At 38.0% G+C, this 24,348-nt stretch overlaps 1 protein-coding gene across 3 annotated transcripts in view; it reads left to right on the top strand.

Annotated features, from left to right (window-relative positions):
• The first annotated feature begins 548 nt into the window (after positions 1-548).
• The window catches only part of Nol4 (nucleolar protein 4), a 274,575-nt gene continuing 250,775 nt past the window's right edge, over positions 549-24,348 (top strand). For 2 of the 3 annotated variants that reach the window (XM_051202069.1, XM_051202068.1), the window contains exon 1: positions 549-1,542. In XM_051202069.1, the coding sequence (XP_051058026.1) occupies positions 1,279-1,542 (264 nt within the window). In that variant the 5' untranslated portion in view covers positions 549-1,278. Of the gene's footprint in view, positions 1,543-2,346; positions 2,453-24,348 lie in introns of those variants that run through there. The other variant, XM_051202070.1, reaches the window with a different exon arrangement.

Here is a 24,348-nt window from a genome sequence, read left to right as displayed (position 1 = left end):
AGGGAGTGCAATAAAGGAGAGCGGCCGCAGCGAGCAGGACTGGAACTCCTGATTCCAGCGCCACTGTGACACACGGGTGGAAATCCTGATGGAGGGATCGCTGACTTCCTTTGCTTGGGAAAATCGTCAGGAGCAACTCCGACTTGGCTCCTCTGAGCAGCGGAGGGGGGTCCATGACGTGGCAGTGGGAAAATAGACATCCGAAACCTCCCGCGTGAACTGCAAACTATAACCCAGGAAGGGGGAAGGACTGCTCTCTGCATTTTAATTTCACGCAAAAGGTTCTGTGCCGTAAACTTATTTCCATGCCTTGTACCCACTTCAGCACAACCCAGAGGGTCCTATCTCGGGGACACCATCATCTTCCCGAAGAACCCCAGCCAGCGGCCTGCCTCCCTGCTACCACATTCCCTGGACCGCGTCCCTGTTTGGGGTACTCCATCTGTCCTACAGAACTACGATAACGTATCTATGAATACTGGACCAGTTTCTGAAACCTAACTCTTACAACCTACCTGCGAGCTAGAATTTAGCCTAATACATCGGAAGGAATGGCATGTTGAGTCGCTTTTAGGATACCTCGGCTTCTTTTAAAATCCTGTAAAACGGGATCTGATAGGCTGACCAACAATGACAGGTAAGAACTTTCTGTCTCTCTAGTCCTGTCACATAGAGGGCCAACGCTGAACAGGACCCAGCAAGGAGGAGAATCCAGGGACCCCTGTGCCCTTTGAGGTTCGCTTGAGGGCTGCTCTCGCTAGAGGCGCAGCCCTGGCTCTTGGACCATCCACTGGGGAAGCTTCTGGGGCGCGCGCCAGGAGACTGCCTTGCGCTCCACCTGCCCTGCCCTGTACACAACCCTGGGGCGAGGCATCGAGGGAGCACCTCAAGTCAATATTGGGATTTTTAATAAACCGAGGAATGGGATTTTAATTATTCAGAAACCCAGCTCTTCTGGGTCAGCTGCTGTTGGGACGGTGCTGGTCACACAGTATTAAACGGACCGGCCGTTGAAAGGACGAGAAAAGCGTCCGAGACATCTTTTGCAATTACGAACGAACCAGACTGGGTAGCACAGGGCATTGATTGCTGGTGCCCATCCGGACCCTCCTCCTCTCTCCCTGGTCCTCCCCCTCACCCCACCGGAGGCAGGCTCCCGCGGCTCGGCCAGGACCTAGCGTCCTTGCATCGTGGCCTGGACTGCATATTTCATGAGCCCGGGGTGAACAGGTGCGAAGTGCGCTGGGAGCATCCGGCCCACGACATCACGGGGGGAACATGGAGAGCGAGCGCGACATGTACCGCCAGTTCCAAGACTGGTGCCTTAGGACTTACGGGGACTCAGGCAAGACCAAGACGGTGACCCGAAAGAAATACGAGAGGATCGTCCAGCTCCTCAACGGCTCCGAGTCAAGCTCTACCGATAATGCCAAATTTAAATTCTGGGTCAAATCGAAGGGTTTCCAGCTGGGCCAGCCGGATGAGGTCCGCGGGGGAGGCGGCGGTGCCAAGCAAGTGCTCTTCGTGCGGGTCAAGACCACGGTGAGCCGCCTTCTCTGTTATTTGTCTGCTGGAGCAGCCCGGAAGGGAGGGCGGAGAGAGGGGAAGGCAGGGAGATTCTGGAGCCTCTGTTGGCTCCTAGCCCCCACCCCCTCCTCAGCCCCCTCCCCGAGTCTTCCCTAGACGCAGTGGCCAGGCGTGATTTCCCTTCTAGAAAGTCTTTGTGGTCCTTTATTTTAAAGCAACAGCGAACCTGCAGAGCTGGCAGCCCTGTTTGCCTCAGAGCTAAGCTGCCGGATGGTAGCTGGAGCTTGTCTTCACCATGTCTGCCAGCTCCTGGTGTCCCCCTGGCCAGGCCATTGTCCCATGTCCTTCGCTGGGAGGCTGGCGCGTGTCCTACCTCCGCCAGGGCTCATAAAGGCCAGGCTGGAAGCCCAGCAACACGCTCTGATAACGTGATGCTGATGGATAGATGGGCTACTGTGTCTCCTCATTGGCACAAAGCCCGAATGTGGCGGTGAGGTGGCTTGGGGGTTTTCCCCAGAACAGTATCGAGTTTTGTTGTGAGACTGCCAGCGGGGAAGACACAGGACAGTCCGCGCGCCTTGCTCGCCCCCTGAGATCCTAGCCAGGATTGTTTGGTTGTCAGATAAGGTCTTGGACATTCCTTCTCCCCGCCCCCCATCCCCTTCTTCACTTGCACCGCTGAAGCTTCCTCAGCTAAGCGATGCACAACAAAGAGAGACGGTTTGGGTGCGATCAAATGCTGTATTTGTTCCTCTGTCTCCGTTGGTTCTGTCTCCTACCCATAAAGCTGTAGTGAACGAGGAACCGGCTGTGAGACTGGTATGTCTCATCCTAAAACGCATATGCCTTTGGGGCTGGGAGGATGCAACAGCATCCGCTTCCTTTGCAAGAAGACGGGAACAGGGGGCTACAAGTAAGATCTCAGGTCAGATTGTAACACTCAGCTGCCTCATTATGAGTACTCACCTAGCAGGGATGGAGGAGCTACCCCGGCACCCTTTGTATTTTTGTATAGCTCTGGGATTCGTTGAGCTTTGCTTCTGCCCCCTGCCCCCCCCCCTCCTTAACTGGCGACTATTTCCCAGTACACAGCTCCCTGAGGATGTTAGAAAAGAAGGCTTCTGGAGGAGAAGGCTCTGCTTTCTCTGAGGTGCATGAAGGGTTCTAACAAGCTCCATCTGGAGGACTCTCAGGTTTGGAAAAAGCTTTTGGCTTCCCAAGATTAATTGGGAATGGTGGCTTGAAGGATAGACGTTTCTTTTGGAATTTGTGTGGGGAATCTGAAAACAAAGGTGAACTGGAAACACGGAAAAGTTTTTATTTTCTTCTTCTTGAGGTTCAGGTATTGAAAGGTTTGCAGGAAATAGATGTAAATATTGCCTTTGCTTTCTCCTGTAGTACAGAACGCAGCTAAAGACAATGGTGAGGCATAGCTGTCTTGCTGGATGAAAATGACCAGCTTGGCATCATTTAGAGTCAGGGTTCTTAACAACTGTGTGAACCAGAAGTGTATTACAGAGAGGAATTGCTTTGTTTCACTTGGATGGGGACCAATAAGAGTGGATGGGAAAAATAATTTATTGATGAGCAAAGTGAATTATAATTCTAGCTGAGGGAGTAAGATATAGTATCTTTTAAAAAATACTATTTAACGTGGTCATATATAAATACTGTAGATTATATTATATATTATTGCTGGCTAGAAAGTTTTTCATTCTCTCTCTTTCTCTCTCTCTCTCTCTCTCTCTCTCTCTCTCTCTCTCTCTGTGTGTGTGTGTGTTAACTATACATTCTCTGTTTGGGTCCATTGAGTTCATGCTTGAATAGATTTGATTACAATCATTATATATGTTAGAATATGTGTCCCTTTGAAGAGTAATTAAAATTCCAAATAACATAAAATTTATAAAGGTTGAACAGGCACCAAGATAATCGTGGGTGTGAGTTATTCAAACCAGCATTCACATGCTGTGACACCCATATTTTCATGTCAAAAAATAAACGTGGGGTTGTTAGAGAATCACTGCTAAGACATCTAATAGAGAGTGACAGCTGCAGGGATAATAACGTGGCACATGTTTCTTTTTTTTTTTTCAGTAAAGATTCCATATATTAATGGGAGACAATGTGATCTGCCAGGTGATATTGTGAAATGATTTCCGTGTAGTATTTAAAGCACTCTGTGTTCCATTCAAGTCTATTTTGAAATGTTGAATAGGATTTTAATTCATGAGCTCTTCTACTGTTCTTTATGAAAAATTTTCTGCTGCTCCTGACACAGAATTATAGGCTCCACCTTCTCTGAGAGGCAGCCAATCACAGTTCCAATCAGTTCAAAATAAATAAAATATCCCTTTTATTCTTTTCCCCAATGTCTGTCTAAATGCATTTGCCCATGTATATATGTATGTATGTATGTATGTATGTATGTATGTATGTATGTATTCATTCATTTGCCTTCATCATGGCATGGTGCAATCACCAAAAAGACAGAAAATGTGTTTTCTATTCATTCAAAGCTTGTATATTGGTTCAAATGGGGAACTGCCTATGAATGTTGTTTTCAAGTTGCTGGAGATACATTCTGAACTAGTCTTTGTTTTAGTGAGATATGCTTTGCTTCATGTTGCATTAAGCCATTGCTGCTGATAATAAGACATCATTACTGCAGCAAAAAAGGAAAAGAGAAAGAGGAGAGGACATGCCTGGGCTAATTAACTACTTTATTTAATGAAAGAGAGGCAGATAGCAACTGGGAGGGTACATAACAGCAGACTAGACACACTATATAGACTTAATTGCAACAGACAGTTTGTCAATAGTTAGAGGAGCTAGCTAGGGTCTGCCTCTTAGTTTCTCCAAAATAATAGACAGGACTTTGCAGGGGTTCTTGCTTCTACCCTCAAGTTTAAAACTTGAGCATGCAAAAACTGACTGAAAATAAAAATTGCCAAAATTGGAAAGGATAAGTATGCTCTTCAATATTTGTCCTGGCCAGGTCTGAAGCTGAAGGGAGTTTTCTGTCACTGATGTTTAGATAACTCGTTGGCTGAAAGGACACTATTTGGTCACCGAGCAACAGCATTCTGCAACTCAGCCATTTTAAGTTTGGACGGGAACCTGGATGTGTGCTCATATTCAGTTGGCTTAACATCCCATCTGCTTATTATTTTTTCGTTTTTTTTTTTTGTTTGATCTCATGCAACCGATCTTAGTACATTTTTTAAAAAAATTAAAAGTGTAAGAAATTCTGAAAAAAGAAAACATAGATACCTTAAAACTCTACAAAACCAAAACAAAACAACACAAAAGACTCAGCAAGTATCTGACAGTGACTGTAACAAACTCAGTCAGAGACAATATCAAAAAGCAGAAGTATGGCTGTTCCCTTTTCTGCTTGATAGTTCATTGGAAGCTTTTGATCCTGATTTATATTGTTTTATGACAACAATTAATTAAAACACAGTCACAGTCTGAATTACCACAATGTATTCTCCCACTTGATAGGATGGATGGTAAGTTAAAAATAATGACAAAGTTAAATCCTTCTTTCTACATTCTGAGAGATGCACTGTCTTGTACTTTAATAAAAAAAACACCTCATTACATTGTTAAAACATTAATGAAAAATTTAGTAATCACATGTTTGTAATCCTTCTTTTAGCCTTAAAGTAGTGAATACTGAAACTGCATAATCAAATCATAGACTACTTCCTTGACCTAAATTTGTAGGGAAAGACACCAAGGTTTAAGTTTTGCTTCTTTTAATCTCATCAATATTTACTTTGCTGTGGAGCATCAAGTACAATTTCTTCCACAAAGGAATATGCAGTGTTTTTAGTGATGTGATTTAAACATGATGATTTATTCAGTCCTGCAATCTGTATCTTCAGAGTTCATATTGTTCTTGCTGTGCCTACTAGTAATTGATGACTATAAAGTGATTACAATGAATATTCATGGACAAGATCATAAACAGCATTTTGTTAGTTCTCTGCTATAGAGTGTGTGGATGATAAATCCTTTATTCTAATCAGAGTGACAGAAATAATGACTTACGAAGAATCTGCACCTACTCATCCTCTTCAAACACCATGCCTTTAGAAACATCTCATGTGTTAGACCTTCATCTGGAATTTGTGATGGATATCAGTGAGGAGAAATTTGCCCACAGTCAACTGTACTTTGTGACTATGTAAGAAGCATCATTAGTGATCATGTTTTTGCTAATCTGTTCATACTCAGAACTGGTAGCCACTGATAGCCAACACAGAGTGTATAGTATCCACAACATCAGTTCATGAAGTTAAATAGGGCCCATAAGCAATGCTGCTTTGGAAGTGTCCTCAGTTGTTTATGGCATTGCATGATGGACAGACCATCCATGGTGTTTTTGTTCAGTGCCTGTGTAAGCTCTTAGACACTGGGGACCTTCAGTTTAGGCGACTGGCATGACTGTCAAATGGTAGGACACTTATTTAGATATAAACAAACTTGAATATAAGCATGTGAAAAATGTCCCTGATAAGAATCCTAAGATAATAACTCTTGACTTTTTCATCCATTCTTCTTTGTCTTTATAGTAAATACTGTGGGGGGTGTCAACATTAGCATTTACCTATTTCTTCCTGTACCAGCAGAGTGCTTTGCTTCAACATTTTATTTTGTAGACTCACTGCACAAAATGGAGAAAGGCAAGGAAACAGATAGATACTGCAGTATGCATCAAACCCTTTAAGAACTTCAGGATCATTCAGCTATTTTGCACACAGCTATTGCATTTTCTAAGACTTATATTTTTATTGTCTAAATAAGGATAATCAAAATAAATCCAGTATGGTTTAGGTTATATCCTCTTTTCAAAATGTCTGTAGGACGATAAAGAATGGAAGCTAGTTGGCATGAGGCAGGGCAATGTGGGCATGGTATAGGTCTTTGAGCTTCATTCAATCCTTTGCTCTGCTATAGTGAACCTGGCATCCAGGTAAAATCTCTTTGTAAAATGTTAGTTATATTACTTATCTGGTTTTGCATAAGCATAACTAATAATATGGAACATACTTAACATAATACTTATTAATATTAATTATATCTGATGAGTTATGTCTGATGCAATCATGTGTCCTAAATAGTGTATGCCTGGTACATATTAAATGCTGAAAAATTAAACAACAGAAATTGTTACAAATATTAACAAAGAATTCCAAGATGTAATTATAAATTAGGCATATGTTATGAATTCAAAACCATACCAAAACATAGAATTAAAGCACAATGTGTATCTGTGTGTCTATATGCATGTATATTGTTCAGATATTTATTATTATCATTTTTGTAAAAAAAAAACCAAATAACTTTAATTTGTAAATCCTATGCATTCTTATGATTTAAGAAATGTAAATACATAGATATAAGAAAAGACATATCAAATGTCCCATCTAGATAACCACCACCATCATCCAATTGCTTTATTTTCTCTCAAAATGCTATATAGCAAATGCATTTTAGGTGTATTAATAGTTGTATAAGGACAGGCAGAAATATTATTCCCAAACTGGATTTGCAATGTTATGCTTATTCAAGTATAAGGAGTAAGATTTTTCCTCACGCCGCCATTCTTGTCCCGCTGCCATGCCAGCCCCAAATAACACACCGAGACTCTGTATTTGATATAATTCTGTTGGCCCGTTACTTGCTTCTTATCGGCTAGCTCTGTCTTAAGTATTAACCCATTTCTATTTATTTCCATGTGGTCTTACCAATGAGAGGCGGCTGGCGGTTCTGCCTTCTCCTGACTCCATCTTGACCCCTTTACCACTTCCTCTTTCCTCCTTGTCTCCTAGTCCCTCCTTTCTTGTGTTCCTATTGGCCAACAGTGCTTTATTCATTAACCAGTATGAGAAACATATACAGAATGACATCTCCCATCACAAGTACAAATATACAATGTTACCAAAATTTAACAAAATGTGTGAAATTGAAAGAATTGCTAATAGACAAAACTTAAGGAGAAAAAATAAGGAAAGCCAAGTGGTTGAATTGCAATGTCCTCTTACATGAAAATTTCAATCGACTATGTTATTATTAACTTCCTCCCATTATAAAGGGAAGGTGTATTTTCCTTTCTTCTGAGTTTCTTGCCACTTAGCTCCTGATTTATATGGTATTTACTAAGTTAGTTATTGTGTGTTACATATAAAATACTTATTATATAGTTTGCTGTGTTTGTGCTGTAAAACCTTTCATATTTATATTTTAGAATTTGGCTCTCACAAAGTTTTCCTTTGTTTATCTCTAAGACTATCTCTTAATTTTTTATCTAGTTTTCTTTACCACTAATTTTTCAGGTTCGACTGGCTCTTAACTCTGATTACCACCCTTCCGCTAATGAATCACTCATGTGATGCGTTCTTTGAGGTGGAAATATTTTTTCTTGCCTTCTACACCTAGATAACAACTTAATGATAGATTCTTCTAGTTTTTCATCAGAACTATGCTGATATGTCTTGTATCTTGTTATGAGGAAATTTTTTCCCCAGTTTTATAAGTTTCATACATCTTTGTCCCTGGAATTAAAACATATCTAAGATGCATCTGAACTCTATTTCTCTATATTTTTATAGGTGATTGCATTCATTCATTGTCTGACTTTTCTGGAAATCTCCATGTTATATTTTCTACTCAGTATGTCCATCAAAATATTTCCAACTGAAAATATACAAAATAATTTTTTTCATATTCCATCCCATCCTAGGTTCTAAAACTGGAAACTCTCTTCAAATTTTCATTTTCCACCATGTATGGCAATACAATTCGCTTACTTATATAAGCTAAAGGCCTGTACAGCATGTTGGATTGTCTTCCTTTCTTCATACAACCAGTTTTAACAAATCTGTTCCATTTCTGCCACTTAGTAACCTAGATCTTGTAGCACTCAGATTCCCATCATCTGTGTGTACCCCACAATGTCCCAGTTACTTGATGACTTGGTCATTTCTCCAAAACTGTTTTGAAGATAGAGATTCAAAACCTACTGGAACATGACATAATGTGTAATGTGGTTTGTATTCATTATGAAAGTATTAAACATTGTTTCTTAGCTGTTGTATGGCCAAGTATTCCTATTCGTGTCCATATGAGTATTTTTTTTCTCCCCTTTTCTATACTTACCATGTTTGTCCATCTGCCCATCTTCCAAATGTCTAATTATTAAAACATATTAAATTAAAAAGTCTTAATCATCATAGCTATATAGTTAACTACCATTAAGTGTATTCAGTTTGTCTGTCTGTGATTGTGCATGTGTGTGTGCATGCGTGTGTGTGTGCATGCGTGCATGCGTGCGTGTGTGCGTGTGTGTGTGTGTATGTGTTTGAAACATTCCCTTAGAACATTTTACATGCTCTATACTCTTTTCCACTTCATTTTCCATCTAAACCCTGGATTTGTCTTTTTGTAACTGACTCATTGTGCTTAAGACAATGTATTCAAGAGTCATCCATGTTGAAATGTAGTGCAGAATTTTCTTCCATTTTATTGTTGAATAATACTCCATTGAAGATGTACAATCATGTTTACTTTATGCATTAAGCTATTGACTATATGGGTTGCTTCCATTTCTTGGTTATTGTAAATACCACTGTTATGAAATTGTAATACACAAATATTAGAGTAACAATTGTTTTTTAAATATATATATCAAGGTATATGACTATTGGAGCACCTGGCAGTTATTTTATTGTTATTTTTTATTACTTTCAGGTAACTCGCAACTATTTTCACTGGCAGTCTTAGCCTTTTTCAGTCACACCTTTAGTCACAAATATGAGCACTCTTTAAGGCCATCTTAAAGGATAGCCCACAATTGACTATTATTTTCCCTCAAGAGTTCTTCAGTGTTGAGGGTGGAGAAATGCTGAGCACTGAGGAGCCTGTACTGCTCTTTAGAGGACCTGTATTCATTTCCTAGCCCCCACCAGGGGCAGCTAAAAAGTACCTGTAACACCAGCTCTAGGGGATCCTATACCCTCTTCTAGGCTCTAGCCTCTGGAGGCACTGACTGCACTTACACGCAACTCCTGACAACTTAAACATTTGCACATAATAAAAAATAAAATTATCTTTAAAAATGTCAGGAATTTTAAATTGTGATTGATAATATCATTTTGATACCTTTATGCTTATTAAGTTGTTTAGATAAATTATTGAATAATTCATGTAAAATGAAATGAAACTTTTAATCTTCACAGTAGTCATGTGCTATTGCTTTTTTTAAATTTAATTTTTATTTTACATGTCGATTCCTGTTCCCTCTCCCTCCCTCCATCCCTCCCTCCCTATTAACCTCTCTGCCCCCTCACATACACCCTGACCACCCTCCCTTCCCATCCCCCTCACCCCAATTCGACATGTAGGGCAATGCCATCCAAGTGGGGTCATGTAGATCTGTCAAGTCACTTGAAGTAGGGACTAGGGCTTCTCTCCTGTCTCTAGGTTAAGGCAGTATCCCTCCATGGGGGATGTGTTCACAAGGTCCTTCTGTGCACCAGGGATCCATACTGGTTCCACTGTCCAAGATCCCCCAGACTGCTCAGTCTTTCTGGCTGAGACCCATATTCATGAACCTAAAGAAAGGTCTATAGATCTATAAGACTGCCGCCAACTAACAATTTGAGCAACCGTGGAAAGGCTACCATAAATGCTCTTCCTGGATAGTGAGATCAACAACTAACTTATCTACCATCATGGAGCTCTCATCTAATACCTGTTGGAAACAGAAGCAAAAACCCATACCTAAACACTGAGTCTAACTAGAATCCAGATGCAGAGGGAGAGGACAAGACCAGGTTGCAGAAACACATAGAGACAGCTGACCTGAACAAGGAAGAACTAACAGGCCCCCAGACTGATAGCTGGGAATGCTATTGCTTTTGTATTAAATTATGGTCTAAATTAAGGTGGATTTATTAGAATCACTTATCTGTAGGTAAGAAAATATTTAAAGGGGACCCACAGTACTTGAATTAAGATATACATTTCTAAATATTTAAGTAAGGTACTTACTTAGTGATTGCAGATTAATGCCACATACTAATATTTGACACATTATAAAATTTGTTAAAACACAAATATATAGAGATGAGCTTTAAGTCTGACTTTCAATCTATCCAAATTTCAGTATTTTTCCAAATATTAATAGCTTATCTTTCACAGTACCTTGCACATGCATGTGTCCATTTCTACATATACATGTCACTCTGATCCTAAGTCCATAATTATGACACCATAGAACACTGTGATTCACACTTTACATCTCTACTAACATATTGTATCCTGCTGTACAAGGGGTGCTTCTGTACTTAAAAATCACAAATCTGCAGATTCATGGCACACATAAAATATTAGAGCACGCTTGATGTCTATACCATTGGAAAAATAACTTCAAGGTGTTTTTAGCAATCTCAAATAAATAAAATGTAGGATACAGTAGAAATGATGTCATCTGGGGTGAAATTATTAGAAGCTCTTAATAATTAAATTAGTATAGATTTTATTCTACAAGGAACGATGGCTGCCCAAAATGTTACAGTAGGGACACCATGACTTAAATAGATTCATGGGCATAATTTGAATGTTTTCCATGGTTTATGAATATTGATAAATATAAATTAAATGAGTAAAACTTTAAAGTCACACAGTCAAGCATATTGTTTAAAATAACATTAACATTACTGGTAATAAAATAATTATTAGGTTTCAAATCAATAGGATTCTGTATCTTCTTGTTGCTGAGTAACTGAGCCAGGCTATACTCACATCAGATTTTAGTTATTCTAATAAAATGTTTAAAATAGTAATCTATTTAACTTAGGAAAAACAGATTGTGTCATGCCACTTTGGATAAATAACACTTTTGATTTGAAATTTATTTGTTGACTGCAATTGTTATTAGAGAAAAATCTTCAGCTATCTCTTAAAACATGGATTTTGTGCTTTTAGGCAACAATTCAAATATGTTCCTGAGCCATTTCTTGCTTATATGTTGATTTTATTCCTATTTTATTAATCTGTCCATGTCATGAAAAGCCTATAGTTTTCCATTTTTTTGTGAATTATGGCATGAAATTTTTAAGACAATTCCCAAACGCCCACTCTTATTCAAATCATCTCTTTGAGTATGGGCAAAGCAGGACCTACGTAAACTTACAGGGAAGGTAAGCCTTAGGACAGGGATGCTTGAGGTCTCATTAGCCTAACAATTTCAGTTTTTTCCTACCTGGGACTACTAGAGGTCATAGAACCTTGTGCCTCTTTTTGGGCTCTTTTCCTTCTGTTGGTTTGTCTTGTACAATTTGGATGTGGTAGTTTTTGTTTTATATTTTATTTTGTTATTTTTTTTAGAATGAATGAATAAATAAATAAATAAAATGAAAACCTAGCCACTAGAATAAAGGTTAACACCTGAATAGTGACTTATGCATGCCAGGAGGAGGAAAATCAGTAGACTGCATGGAGTGACACTGTGTATCTGTCCCTCTAGGCCGGGTCTTCTGTTCAGGAGTGGTTCACCAACATGTGGTGAAATCCACAGTTTTTTTTTTTTTTTTTTTTTTTTTTTTTTGGTGCTTTCTTTGGTTATAGTTTGATATTTCATTCTTTAGTTTGCTTTGGGCATTGTTTTATTTTGCCTTCTTTGTTGAGGATGTTGTATTTTTTTGTTTTGTTTTGTTTTAAGAAAGAACTTCAGGTGTGGTGGGTAGTTAGGGGAGAGGATCTCAAAAGACTTGGGGAGAGGAAGAATATGAGAACAATATAAACAAATTTAAAATTAGTTAATAAAAATAATAGAAAATAAAAATATGTAAAAAATTAAACAGGTTAAAATAAAGAAAATAAAATAAAGAGAAAGTCTGGAATCTACTCAATACCAGAGTGACCCTCTCTGAAGGGAAAGAGGGGGCAGGTTGTTGAGGGCTGATAACTTCTATGTTGGTTCTATGTCTCTGCTTTTGTGAATGGTCCTGCAGTACACACAAGAATGCATGCATCCATTTGACATTCTGGTTCTGTCTCTGCATCAACTTGAGGGATGCCATTTTAAATATTCTAGTGAACCCCTTATCTCATTTGTTGGATAGAAAGATGTATATCCTTACCGCCAGTTGGCTCCTTGTATGTCTCCTTTAAGATGTATTTGTTCACTTGTTTGTTCCAGTTTCTTTGTGGGTTATTTATGAGCTTTCTGTTTAATTGTTTTGGTTCCTTACATATTTTAGATGTCAATATATTTAGTGTGTCATATATTTAGTTTTCAAACACTCTTAGAGTCTGTAGGTTGTTTTTGTATGATGTTCTTTCCTTTGCTGTATAGATGCTTTGTAGTTTTCTGTAACATCACAGCATTTTCCACTATCTCTAGTATTTTGAAAGTTTCAGGCCTCACATTTAAACCCTTGATTCATTTTGATTCCATTTTATATAAGACAATACTTACTCATTCATATACACACACTGGAATAATATTTAGTAAAGGATAGGCACTTGTGGCAACCCAAACACAGAGGTTGTGATGCTAAGAAAAGTGAGATAAGAAAAGAAAGACAAATGCTGCAGTATCTTACTCATACACGGAATTGGTAAAACAGAAAGGAGATACGAGAGTGGTAGTTTACCAGAGGTTTGAGTTATTAACGGATAGGTGAAAGTGAGCTGCTGTTGTTCTGAGTTTTATAACCACAAATGAATAAAAAGGCTGAGCTCAAGAGATCTATTTATCCTGCAAGGCTACAATAGTTATGAAGGCATGGTGTATTCTTGAAACATCAGTGTAGTGCACTTGTGGGTTAGCTGGATCCAATCATCCCACAGTGCATGCATACTTCCTATATTATGCATGTATATTTATAGACCATATCCTATATAGTAAATACATTTTCATCTGCCAAGCTCACAAAATTAAAAGAACAGAAGACACCTTGGTATACTAAGGGCAAACTTGGTCAACATCTGGCAAACTCTTTGGGACTGAAATTCCCCAATTACAAAGACTTGGATTCTGCTAGCAAAGCAAAGTGGGTGTTGGAAGTTAGTCTTCCCCTAAGGGAGCTTCCCCATGAGAGAGGAAAATTCAGCATCGAGAGAAAACAAGCAGGGGATCCAGTTTAAACCTGCTGGATTTCTGACCCACAAACAGTAGATAATGTGTAGGACCTTTTGAGCCATTCAGTTGGTAGTAATTTGTTATTCTGTAAAAGATAGTATATACACCTTACATGTAAAATTTCCCATGGGATTAGTGCAATTAAAACAGGTTAAGTTAGATTATGATTATTAACCATTGAAGAAACAAGATGAAAACTGTTTAAAGTATTGTTTCTCTAAGACTTGATTCATGACCATTTTGTGGTTTATGGTGAAATGCTGGTCGATAATCTATAATCTAATAAAACAAATAACTTATGACAAAGCATTAAAACATTTAATGCCAATCAATGACATTAGGGCAAACATGCATATATGTATATGTATGTATATAGTATTTGCATATGTTTGACATATGTACACATATATTATTCATATATTATTTATGTTCATGTTAAAGATTTTATTTAAAAATTATTTAGTTATAGTAGATCTATTCCATTAAAATATGGTTTGGCATACTTTTTTCTACAGGAAGAGGGAGACAGATATACAAGTGTATAAATAAATTATTATTGACATATTTATAATTTATACCAAGGTTGTTTCTTAAAAGTTTCAGCAAAATGTAATCTTTTCTGATTAGAAAGAACAATCTGTAGCATAATTTAGAAAGCATATTTTAATATAAGGTAATGCCCTTTAAAATTTTCTACCCACTTGGGAAATCGAATATGAAAAATAGTAGAAGATAGCAGTATTATGCAGATATATACATTTGTTAAGCTATTAGAGGGAGATGGAAAATAGGTTTTCCTCTTTCTGTTGAGTTTATTTTGATTTTCTTTCTTTCTCACTGTCTGGAGTTTGCTCAAGTGTTCCACTCTTCGTAATTTTAATCAAGTGTTCATTTAATGTCGTTATCTCCACGGCTATAGATTTTTCAAGTGTTTTGGAGCCATTAGAAGACTGGGAGGCAGAGGAAGGTTTGGAGTGTAAGTTAAGGAGAAACTTGCCTTACAGACAGAAACTAATCTCTTTGTTGCTGGCTATTGTTCTTCCTTTTAGTTATGTTTTCAGAATAAAGACAAATCTATTGAATATTGAATTTCTTTGTTGTGTACAAGGTGGTAGTTATGGAAATCATTTGTAGTGCCATCTCTTAAAGTGTTTTTATTTTTTACATTTTGATTTCTTTTTTCTATTTTGTGTGTGGTCACTGGGAAAGTGACGCTGACCCAAGCCTATGTGAGACACACTGGGTCTCTCTACTGGTTCTCACTGCCAGATGGATGGAGGATTTTAAGGGTTTAATCCAGGGACACAGGGTAAAGCTGAATGGCCCATATGAGGATCTAATGTCTTGCTTGGTCGTAACCATGACATGCTCTACACAATTAACCTAATTAGATGAGATTTTCAAATATGCCATTAAAGTTTGTTTGAATATTAGATATGGGTCGCTGTTCTCTGGGGCCTTTGTGCTTATTTGCCTGTTGGTGTTTGCTGAGGTCAAGACAGGAGTTTTTGCTATGTTTGCTTTAGCTCATTCTTTCCCTTTAAGAGCCCCCTTTACAAAACCATTAATTTATTTGTTGGTCTCCTTTATTTAGAATATGTTAATTTAGAATTAGCAGCAACTTGCACATGGGTAGAGTGACATTTAGTTTGAATTACATATTAAGGAAGTTTTTTCTAATCTTTACAAATTTATAATTAAGAGAGCAGAGGGAACATGCTTGTGATAAAAAGAATCTTTCTGAAACCACCTCTATCCACAAAGAAACAATTGAGATGTGTATTCCATTATAAATCCTACTCTATATAATAAATTGGGTATTAGGAATGAGTGCCCTTTAGCTCATTTGAGTTTCTTGTTGCATGATGTAGAATGATTGGTATATCATAGGATTTTCATATAAGGGGCAGTAAGATCACATTCTAAATTCTAAACTTTACAATAAAGACATTCAATCATGACTCACAACCAACATCATTTTAAGGTACTAAAAGGGCAGCCATAGGCTGTTGCCTACTGGAAGAAGGAGAGTGCTCTGTAAAGAGTTTCACTGATGAGAGAAATTTCTTTTTCATCCATGCCAAAAGTGAGTTCCATGGCATGGCTAGGCATATTCAGGAAAGGGAAGAAAAAAGAAGCAGAGAGGAGTGAAAGAGAAAAAGTGGGAAATGGCATTTGAATTGCCATGAAAATACAAATTGAAGGTAAACACCCAACTACTAGGGTGCCCATAGGATGATACATCACCACAATGGCTGAATTTTGTGTTTCCTGAAGGCTTTCATTACTGTGAAGGAAGAAGTTTTCCTACTGATGTGCCTGGTGCCATAATTTAATCAATGCCTACTCTTTTATCTACTCTAAGCCCATACGTAACAAAACACTGTTATTTTTGTCCCTACTTGATTATCGAAGGAGAAAGTACATGCTGGTTGGACTATTGCCAGTGGTGGAAACATCTGCTATATTTCTCAGTATAAATAAATAATCAATTCACTAAAGATTTCAGTATTTTTGTGAGCTATGTGTTGAGTCTGAAATTTCTACATTTAATTAACTTATGTACATCTCTACAATCCCACTTTAAGGCAGATACAGGAACAATGACTATTAGAGAGGGAAAAGTTCACTGTTGCCCAACATTCTTGGAAATGTACCATCTGTTTAGGTAGGCCATCTTGATTGCTCTTCCTATATTGTCTTCCTAATAGATTATTTTCTAAAGCATGGCAAGTAGTACTTTTTTTTTTTAGTTATGTGATGATTTAATATAACTTTTGATTCAGCTTCCTGATTTTAAATTATCACTAACATTTTCAATATGCAAGCATATCATCTCAATAATTATAGGGCTCTACAAATAATCAAGCATCTAACATTTTCTCTATCATTTCTAGGTAATGTGTTATTTTATTCATTTTGTATTTGAGGCCTTCCTTCTCACAGAATTATAGGTATTACTTGTTTTAAAATATTTGTGAGTGAGAATCAAGCATTTAACACCAGGGCCTTTGGGAGACGTTTGTGGGTTAAAATGGAGTTTTGGAAACTGGATGACTTATTTTTAAGTGTGTATCAGCTAACCATGTGTCTTGTTTACTCTGGGGCTCCTGAATCTTGGTTGGTGTAAAATGACCATATAAATTTCCCAGGTAGCCAGATATCTCAAGATTATTCTATTCTAATGATGACACTAAAAATTATGACAACAGTATGAAGCACTGCTCCCAAGAAATCATTGGCAGGAAGACAATAGAGGGAAGTCAACCACACTTTTGCATGGCACAGACTATATCATGCCTTTTCATCTCTTGGAGTCAAAGCAGAAAGTAGACTTAGTTATAGATCTACCTAGTGACAGAGGCCATAGAAACAATCTGCTCTCTGTCTATGGGACAAGCAAATGGAACTACAGCTATAGGAGAAGGGTGAGGAGTCTCCTCCCCCTCCATATCCTCTTCTACCCCTTCTTCCTTCTCTCCTCTTCCTCTTCAGTCTTCACTAACAGCCTACCAGGATTGCAAATGCAGGTTCTGGGGTCACATGACTTCTGTGGAAGTGCCAGTACCAACAGAGAGGAGGAAAACCCAAGTAGAAAAAAAAAATTGTTTCTTTAGCCAAAGGAACACAAGAGAGGACAAAAGCATGGATGTAAGAACTCCATTACTGGCCTGGAGAGATGGCTCAGTAGACAAGAGAAATCACTGCGGAAACATGGAGTCTTGAATTCAAATTTCAGCGCCCACATACAAGTCTTGGTGTCTTGCACTTAAGCCAATACCTGCAGCACTTTGGGAGCACAGACAAACACCCCTGTGGTTTTCTGTCCTCCAGCATTGCTCCAGATTCAGTAAGAGACCTGGCCTAAGGGGGAAAACATGAAGGCCTTTGCTGGCTTCTGCTTGTGCAATCTTGTGCTTATGTGTGCATCACACGTACACACACAACCATTACAACTTCCATTTTCTTTTCTTCTATGCCATGTTGTGCTGTGCTGTGCTGTGCTGTTTTTCTCTCTGCTATGCTTTCCCAAATATGGCTATAGTGACTTTTGATTGTGAAGCAGTACAGATTTAAGGTTCAAGGATGAGCCAAGGTTTCAAGTCAAGGGATCAGAAAACAGGTCCATGTGTTGGAGGAGAGCTACAAAGTGCAGGAGAAATCATACAAAGAGCATCCCTTCAATCTTGGTGTGAATTGGATTAATATTTATGGTATGAATCTACAAGGCATACTCAAAACAGCAGACTAGAGTTTGAAATGATATAAACCATAGCATACATTACATTCCAGACTATTTCCCCAAACACACAAGCAGGACAGATACAAAGAGGCACAAATAACTTTGAAGAGTGAGCTGAGGTAGAAATCACCATTGAGAAGGCCAAAATGAGACACTAAAGGGATTCCTTATGTGGTATCAAGACAACACTCTTTCATCACTAAGGCAAGTTTAATAGGACCACACTCTCACAACATAATATTCAAAATGTTCAGGAGATAATGTGGAATTATTTCATCTGAGATATAATGAAAATTAGGAAAACTCTAAAGTGAAAAATATTGCCTAATACCAACTCTGAGTTGGGATAGATGTTGCCATTATGAAGGACTGTAAAAGGTGCTGTGGTCATATTTTACATAACAGGTATACACTCTGCTGGATGAATGCAAAGATATATGGTCTCAGCAGAGACAGACAACACAGAATAAATTATAGACACTCAAACTGATAAGTGTAATAAGTGATTAGAATTCATTGGAGGATTCAAGTGTAGAATGGAGATGGCAGATGAGAGACTAGTACAATTCATGCTATCTGAGAGGCAGGAATATTAGTCGGTTTTTGCATTACTGTGACCACAAGCTTGGCAGAATAACTTGAGGAATGAAAGTCTTTCTTCAACTCATGGTTTTTCTGTGGCTTCTTACACTTTGACAGAGCTTCACAGGAGTGTGAAAATGTGGCAAAAGAAAGCTGTTCAGTTCATGGCTTACTATATAGGTAAAGAATCAGAGACACTTTGATCACAAGGATTTCTCTACCACTACCTAAAATGACCCACCCACTGTCTCTACTTCAGCCAACTGCCAAAGTTTCCAGACCCTCCTAAAACAATGCTGCCATCTGAGGATCAAACATTCAAACCATGAACCAATGGCAAATGTATTTTTCATCTTTTAGATAAGATTTCAAATTCCTAGACCAGCTTTGAAGTCACTATGAAGTAGAGGAGTGACTTGAACCCCTGAAACTCCTGCCTACATTTCCCAAGTGCTAGATTTCAGGCATAAACCATCATGACCAGTTTATATTTAAATTATAACATAGTAGAAAATTAAATATACATATATATATATATATATATATATATATATAGGTTCAAGAATCTTTTGGATTATCTTGAGGAATTATAGCTTTCTGATTGCTGGAATCATAGAAAAAGCATAAAGAAATTGATTAAGAGAGAGGGGAAAACAATCCTTGAAAATTTAAGCTCTTCACTGAAAATCAAGATAAACTAAAAGAAAACTATTTTCAAAAATACCATAAAGCAATACAAGGAAGCTATCTCAGAAGCAGACATGACATTATGACAAATGCACATTTTAAGTTGGGAAACAATAATAAGCATTACCAAAAATTCTACATCAGAACCATGGAACCCACAAACAATTTAATTGGGTCTTCCTGAAAGTGCTCAAGGAGAAGAATTACAAAACTGACGGAAAATTAACACAATATATATATTTGTTCATTAACACAGAGAAAGAGTGCAAGCTTGGGGTTATCCTAGATATTTTTCTACATATTTCTTTATGTCCTCATATGCCATTATTCAGGAAAAAAAAACAATATTTGGAAATACTCTCATATGAAGAGAAACAATGAATTATTGCAACTAAGGTACAATAAATGCTAAATTATTTTCAGGATGATGAAAAATGGTTCCAGGAAACTATTTAGAAGGTCATTATTGTAACAAGAACAATAATAGATGTTAATCATTTTTCACCATATAAAGCTTTTCAAATATGCATGATTTCTGAAAAGAAAATTATAGCATTGTGTGCTGGGTTTTCACGTATGCGTGTATAATATGGGTGACTGCATTTGCATGCGAGCCTGTTCTTTGACCATGAAAGATTTTAGCTATAAATCAGAGAGAAACCTGGAAATGTTCCAAGTATTTAAAGATTAGAAACCATACTTTTAAATAATCTGTGGATAAAGGAGATTTAAGGAATATTTATGGCAGTAAACATTTATCCTACAAGAGGGGAGGTGTCTTAAATCAATAATCCAGGTGCCCGCCTGAATAGTGAGAAAAAGAACAGACAAAACACAATAAAATGCATTTAATTTTAGTTAATTTATAAACATTAGAGAGAGGGGGAGGGAAGGTGGAGGAGGAGAGAGAGGATACACACACACACACACACACACACACACACACACACACACACACATATATATATATATATATATATATATATATAATGCATATGCACACACATGCCACTATAGTTGTCAGGTAACTGTCAAGCAGCAATTGGCTCCAGCAATGTAGTCTTAGGCACTGTGTTCAGGTCTTGCATGAAGTTGCCTCCATCATGCTGGTCCTATTCCATTTAGTTCTTGATAATTTCATTATATTTGAGATCCCCATGTAGAAAACATTAGGCAATGCTTTCAGTCTCAGAGTGTGGATCTGTCTGGATCTTTGATTCCAGGGAATCTGCATAGCTGCACCTCTTCTCTATATGCTGCCCCTATCTTATAGCTTGGCTTCACTATTTGCTTGATGAATATAAGGAACATGCATGCTCAGTGCCCCCCCACCCACAGCCCAGATTGTTTGGAATCATTTTGATGTCAGCAGGGAAACACACTCATGGTATGCTGGGAGGCTGTGGCATGACAACATTGACTAGCCTTCAGGTATTTTTAAGTTGCACAAGCCATGTTAGGCATAGAAAAATAATTGAAAGACACAATATATGCTGTGTTGAAAATGTTTGGAAAGCTTTACTTTCCTAGAATCCTTAGAGGATGGGGAGGTGTGGGGAGAGAATTCTTTCTCAGCAAACAAAACCATGGCATTTCTGTTGCCTTTTTAAAACAAGATTTATTTTACCTTAACTATGTATGTGTTTTTGTAGGGGATGTAATGTTCATTTGTGTGCTTTCTTAAGAGTTCAGAAGCATGGAATCTTCTGAAACCATGGTTACAGGTATTTTTGAAATAGGTGCTGGGAACTGAACATGTGTCCTCTGTAAAAGTAGTGTGTGTTCTTAACCATGGAGCTGCCTCCCCTACTCTGTTCATTCATATCCCTGCTTCTTCTTGGATCACCACCTTCTCATCAGAAATGTGGACACTCCCTTTTGTCCATTTGTCATGTAGGCTTCATAGTTATGGTGCAAGCTGCACATGATGACATCTTCAGGCTTTATATTTCTGAAATTCAAACCTTACACTCATACTATTCCCTATAAGGAAACTTTTGAAGCTTAGGGTCAGTGTTTTGTACATTATTAAAGGGTATCTCCTATGGTCTAAATTAGGAAAAGGACTAGGACACACCTAAAAGTGCCAATGAATACAACTGGTTAATATTTCATAGTTTCTGCAAATCCATGTCAACTAGGAACTATAAACATGCCTTCTGGGTATGGCTGTGAGTACTGAAAAGTCACTGCATGCCATACACACACCAGATCCCAATAATTAAGAATCAGTTTCTTCCTTTTGCACTCACTCTTACCGTGTAAGCCTTGTGACAATTTGGTACAAATTCCAAAGTACCATAACTTGGATGGATGCAATTCTATCTACCTAAAAATAATGGAATGATATATTACAGTTTATCTAGTCACCTATGAAACCTTTCACACAAACAATATGCTTAAAGAGTGGTTAGGCTCAGGGCACTGGAGTAGAGCACAGACCACCAAGGCCAGGACAAAGTTGTACTTGTGTGCTGTTGACATGGTAACATTTACAAGACCATCCGTTAATTTCTTTACCTTTTTTTTTTTTTTTTTTTTTTTTTTTTGATACAGTGTCTCTTGTAACCCAGGGTGTCACTGAATTTCTGTACTCAGTCCTAGGGTCATAAGCATGATCCACTGTGCCTAAAAAGAATATTCATTTTTCCTACTTATGATCCAAGATAAGCTTTGACCAAAATACATTATCAAATGCATTTCTTATGACACTGGAGTGTTTGTTGCCCTCATCATGAAACAAAAACTATTAAAGATGATAAAAGTAAAAGATTTTGGAGCTTCAGGAGGAACATGATGGATATTGTAAGCATCTGACTTTGTTAAACAGAACCTCTTGGGGATTGTTGGACAGAGCACAGGGATAAATGCTGGGCTGAAACTGTTTATAGTAGAAGACCCACAGCTTCCTGTCAGAGTTTCATCTTCACACTTGCACCTTAACAGGTCAAAGGTAGAGTAGGGTATAATATCCATCTTTATATGCATATGTTTGAAATCTGCTGACAATTTATTTTGGAGACACATGGTAAAGATGGCTTCGGATTATATAGACAATACTTATGGGAAACTCAAACAATCCTGTACGATATAGGTACTTATAGTATATTAGTTTCAAATTATGTCCTTAATGTTTTTTTTAAATTCAATACTAGTACAAAGTTAAGTAGCTTTCAGCTGAAATGGTGGTACCTGGCTGCTGAGGAATCTACACTTCTATATTCCTATGTACCATCTTCAGCAAATAGCTTCCATCCTTAATGTCACTTGGTGCTTGAAGATGCTTTAGTTATAGTAAACACATTGCCATGTTCTGTCTTCTAGATAGAACAGTGCGTGTGTGTGTGTGTGTGTGTGTGTGTGTGTGCGCGCGCGCGTGTGTGTGAGTGTGTGTTTGTGTGTTTGTGTGTGTGTGTGTGTGTGTTTTAAATCCTATACAATTTCACTCCATGGGTGGACTCCTATGTCTACCACCACATTGAAGGTCCTAATGAGTTCCTATACCATAAGGGCTTCTCAGTTTACAGTTTATAGTCATATCTAATTCCTTTTCCTTGTTTCATAACCTCATCCATAACCATATAATCTTATGGGATTGGCACTTTTTTTTTCACCCCGAACAATCCCCTGGAGTCCCATTCAAGCTGTTCTGTGTATCATTTGCTTGTTTCCTTTTGTTACTAGTTGAATTCTGAGGTATAGATGGATGGATCACCACTTGTTTATAACATTTGTTGAAGGATATATGTTGCAATTTTGATTTTGTGCAACTATGTGCAAAGTTGCTATAAATATTCTTGTTCGGGTTTGGTGTGAACATAAGTTTTCACATCCCTTGGGTAAATGCCCAAGAGTGAAGTCAGTGTTACAGGTGATTGCAAGTTCAGTTTACTCAGCTGCCAAATGGTTTGTAGTGTCTGCTCCATTTTAGTTTGTTGCCTGCAATGTGTATATGGTACTATTTGTCTTCCCTATCTCGTCTATAATATGATGTTAATGTATGTCAATGACAACATAATGGAAGTCATAACTTCTTTTTTTGTGAGTCATTATTTTATTTATGTTTGAGGATAGCTGCCACTATACATTTAAGCTCTTGTGGGTATCATTTTAATATCTTTTCAATTTTTATTTTGGAGAATCCATGGCTAGTTTATTACATTCATCATCAGTAGCTGTTTCCTAACAAGACTTTGTTCCACTTCCTTTGGGGATATATGAATTGTATACCCTTCCTGTTGGTTTGGGGAATGGCTGCCAAAGGCCCCTGAGTTTGTTTGATTCCCACTCTGTGGTGCTACTGGTAGGCAGGAGAAACAGTAAGAGATGCAGATCAGTGTAAGGTTCTTGGGTTATTTGGGGTTTGCGCCTGAAGGGGACAGTAGGATCCAAGGGCTGGCTCTCTCTCTCTCTCTCTCTCTCTCTCTCTCTCTCTCTCTCTCTCTCTCTCTCTCTCATTGCCTGGCTAAGCTTCTGCCATGATATTCCATCACAGGTTCAAAACAACAGTGCCAACCATTCACAGGCTGGAACCTGTAGAGGTGTGAGGTAGAATAATTGTCCTCAGCTTATAAGTTGGTTATCACAGATATTTGTTAGAGTGACAAATTCCTGCCATTTCTGTAATCAAGATCAGAATATTTAATAGGAATACTTATTTTTACTTGTTTCGAAGGATGAGTATATTTGTTTAATGAAAGCTTTAAATACATTTTTGATGTTAATATTATATGAATAATGAAACATTGGATTTTTTTTAACTTGCAGAAAAGCTATTGAAGGGACAAAAATAGACTATGATAAATTTTATAGACATGCAATTTTAGAGGAAATAATACCATTCTGATGGACTAAACAGTATGCACTAAAATTTGTCTCTTAAAAACAGGCCACTTAACAGAGGAATCTGCTTTAGTTGGTATTATAATCACCATGGAGCAAGTTCCCTGGGTTTGATGTTTGAGGGTAGGGTTTGTCACAACAGAGAGGAGGCCTGGTGTCAAGAGCACATCTCCCCTGTGGAACATGAGGGTCATTGTTGACATCTAGGTGGATCAGGAACCTGAGGAAGAACAATGCAGCACTCTCCAGGCAGTCTACTTCCTCCCTTTTTATTCAGTCTGACTCCCCACCCCATGGGGTCAGTCCC

The sequence above is a fragment of the Phodopus roborovskii genome, unplaced genomic scaffold (assembly GCF_943737965.1).
Source record: "Phodopus roborovskii unplaced genomic scaffold, PHOROB, whole genome shotgun sequence".
Taxonomy (NCBI): domain Eukaryota; kingdom Metazoa; phylum Chordata; class Mammalia; order Rodentia; family Cricetidae; genus Phodopus; species Phodopus roborovskii.
The sequence above is the reverse complement of the archived record's forward strand: the minus strand, read 5'-3'. Positions and strand labels throughout refer to the sequence as shown.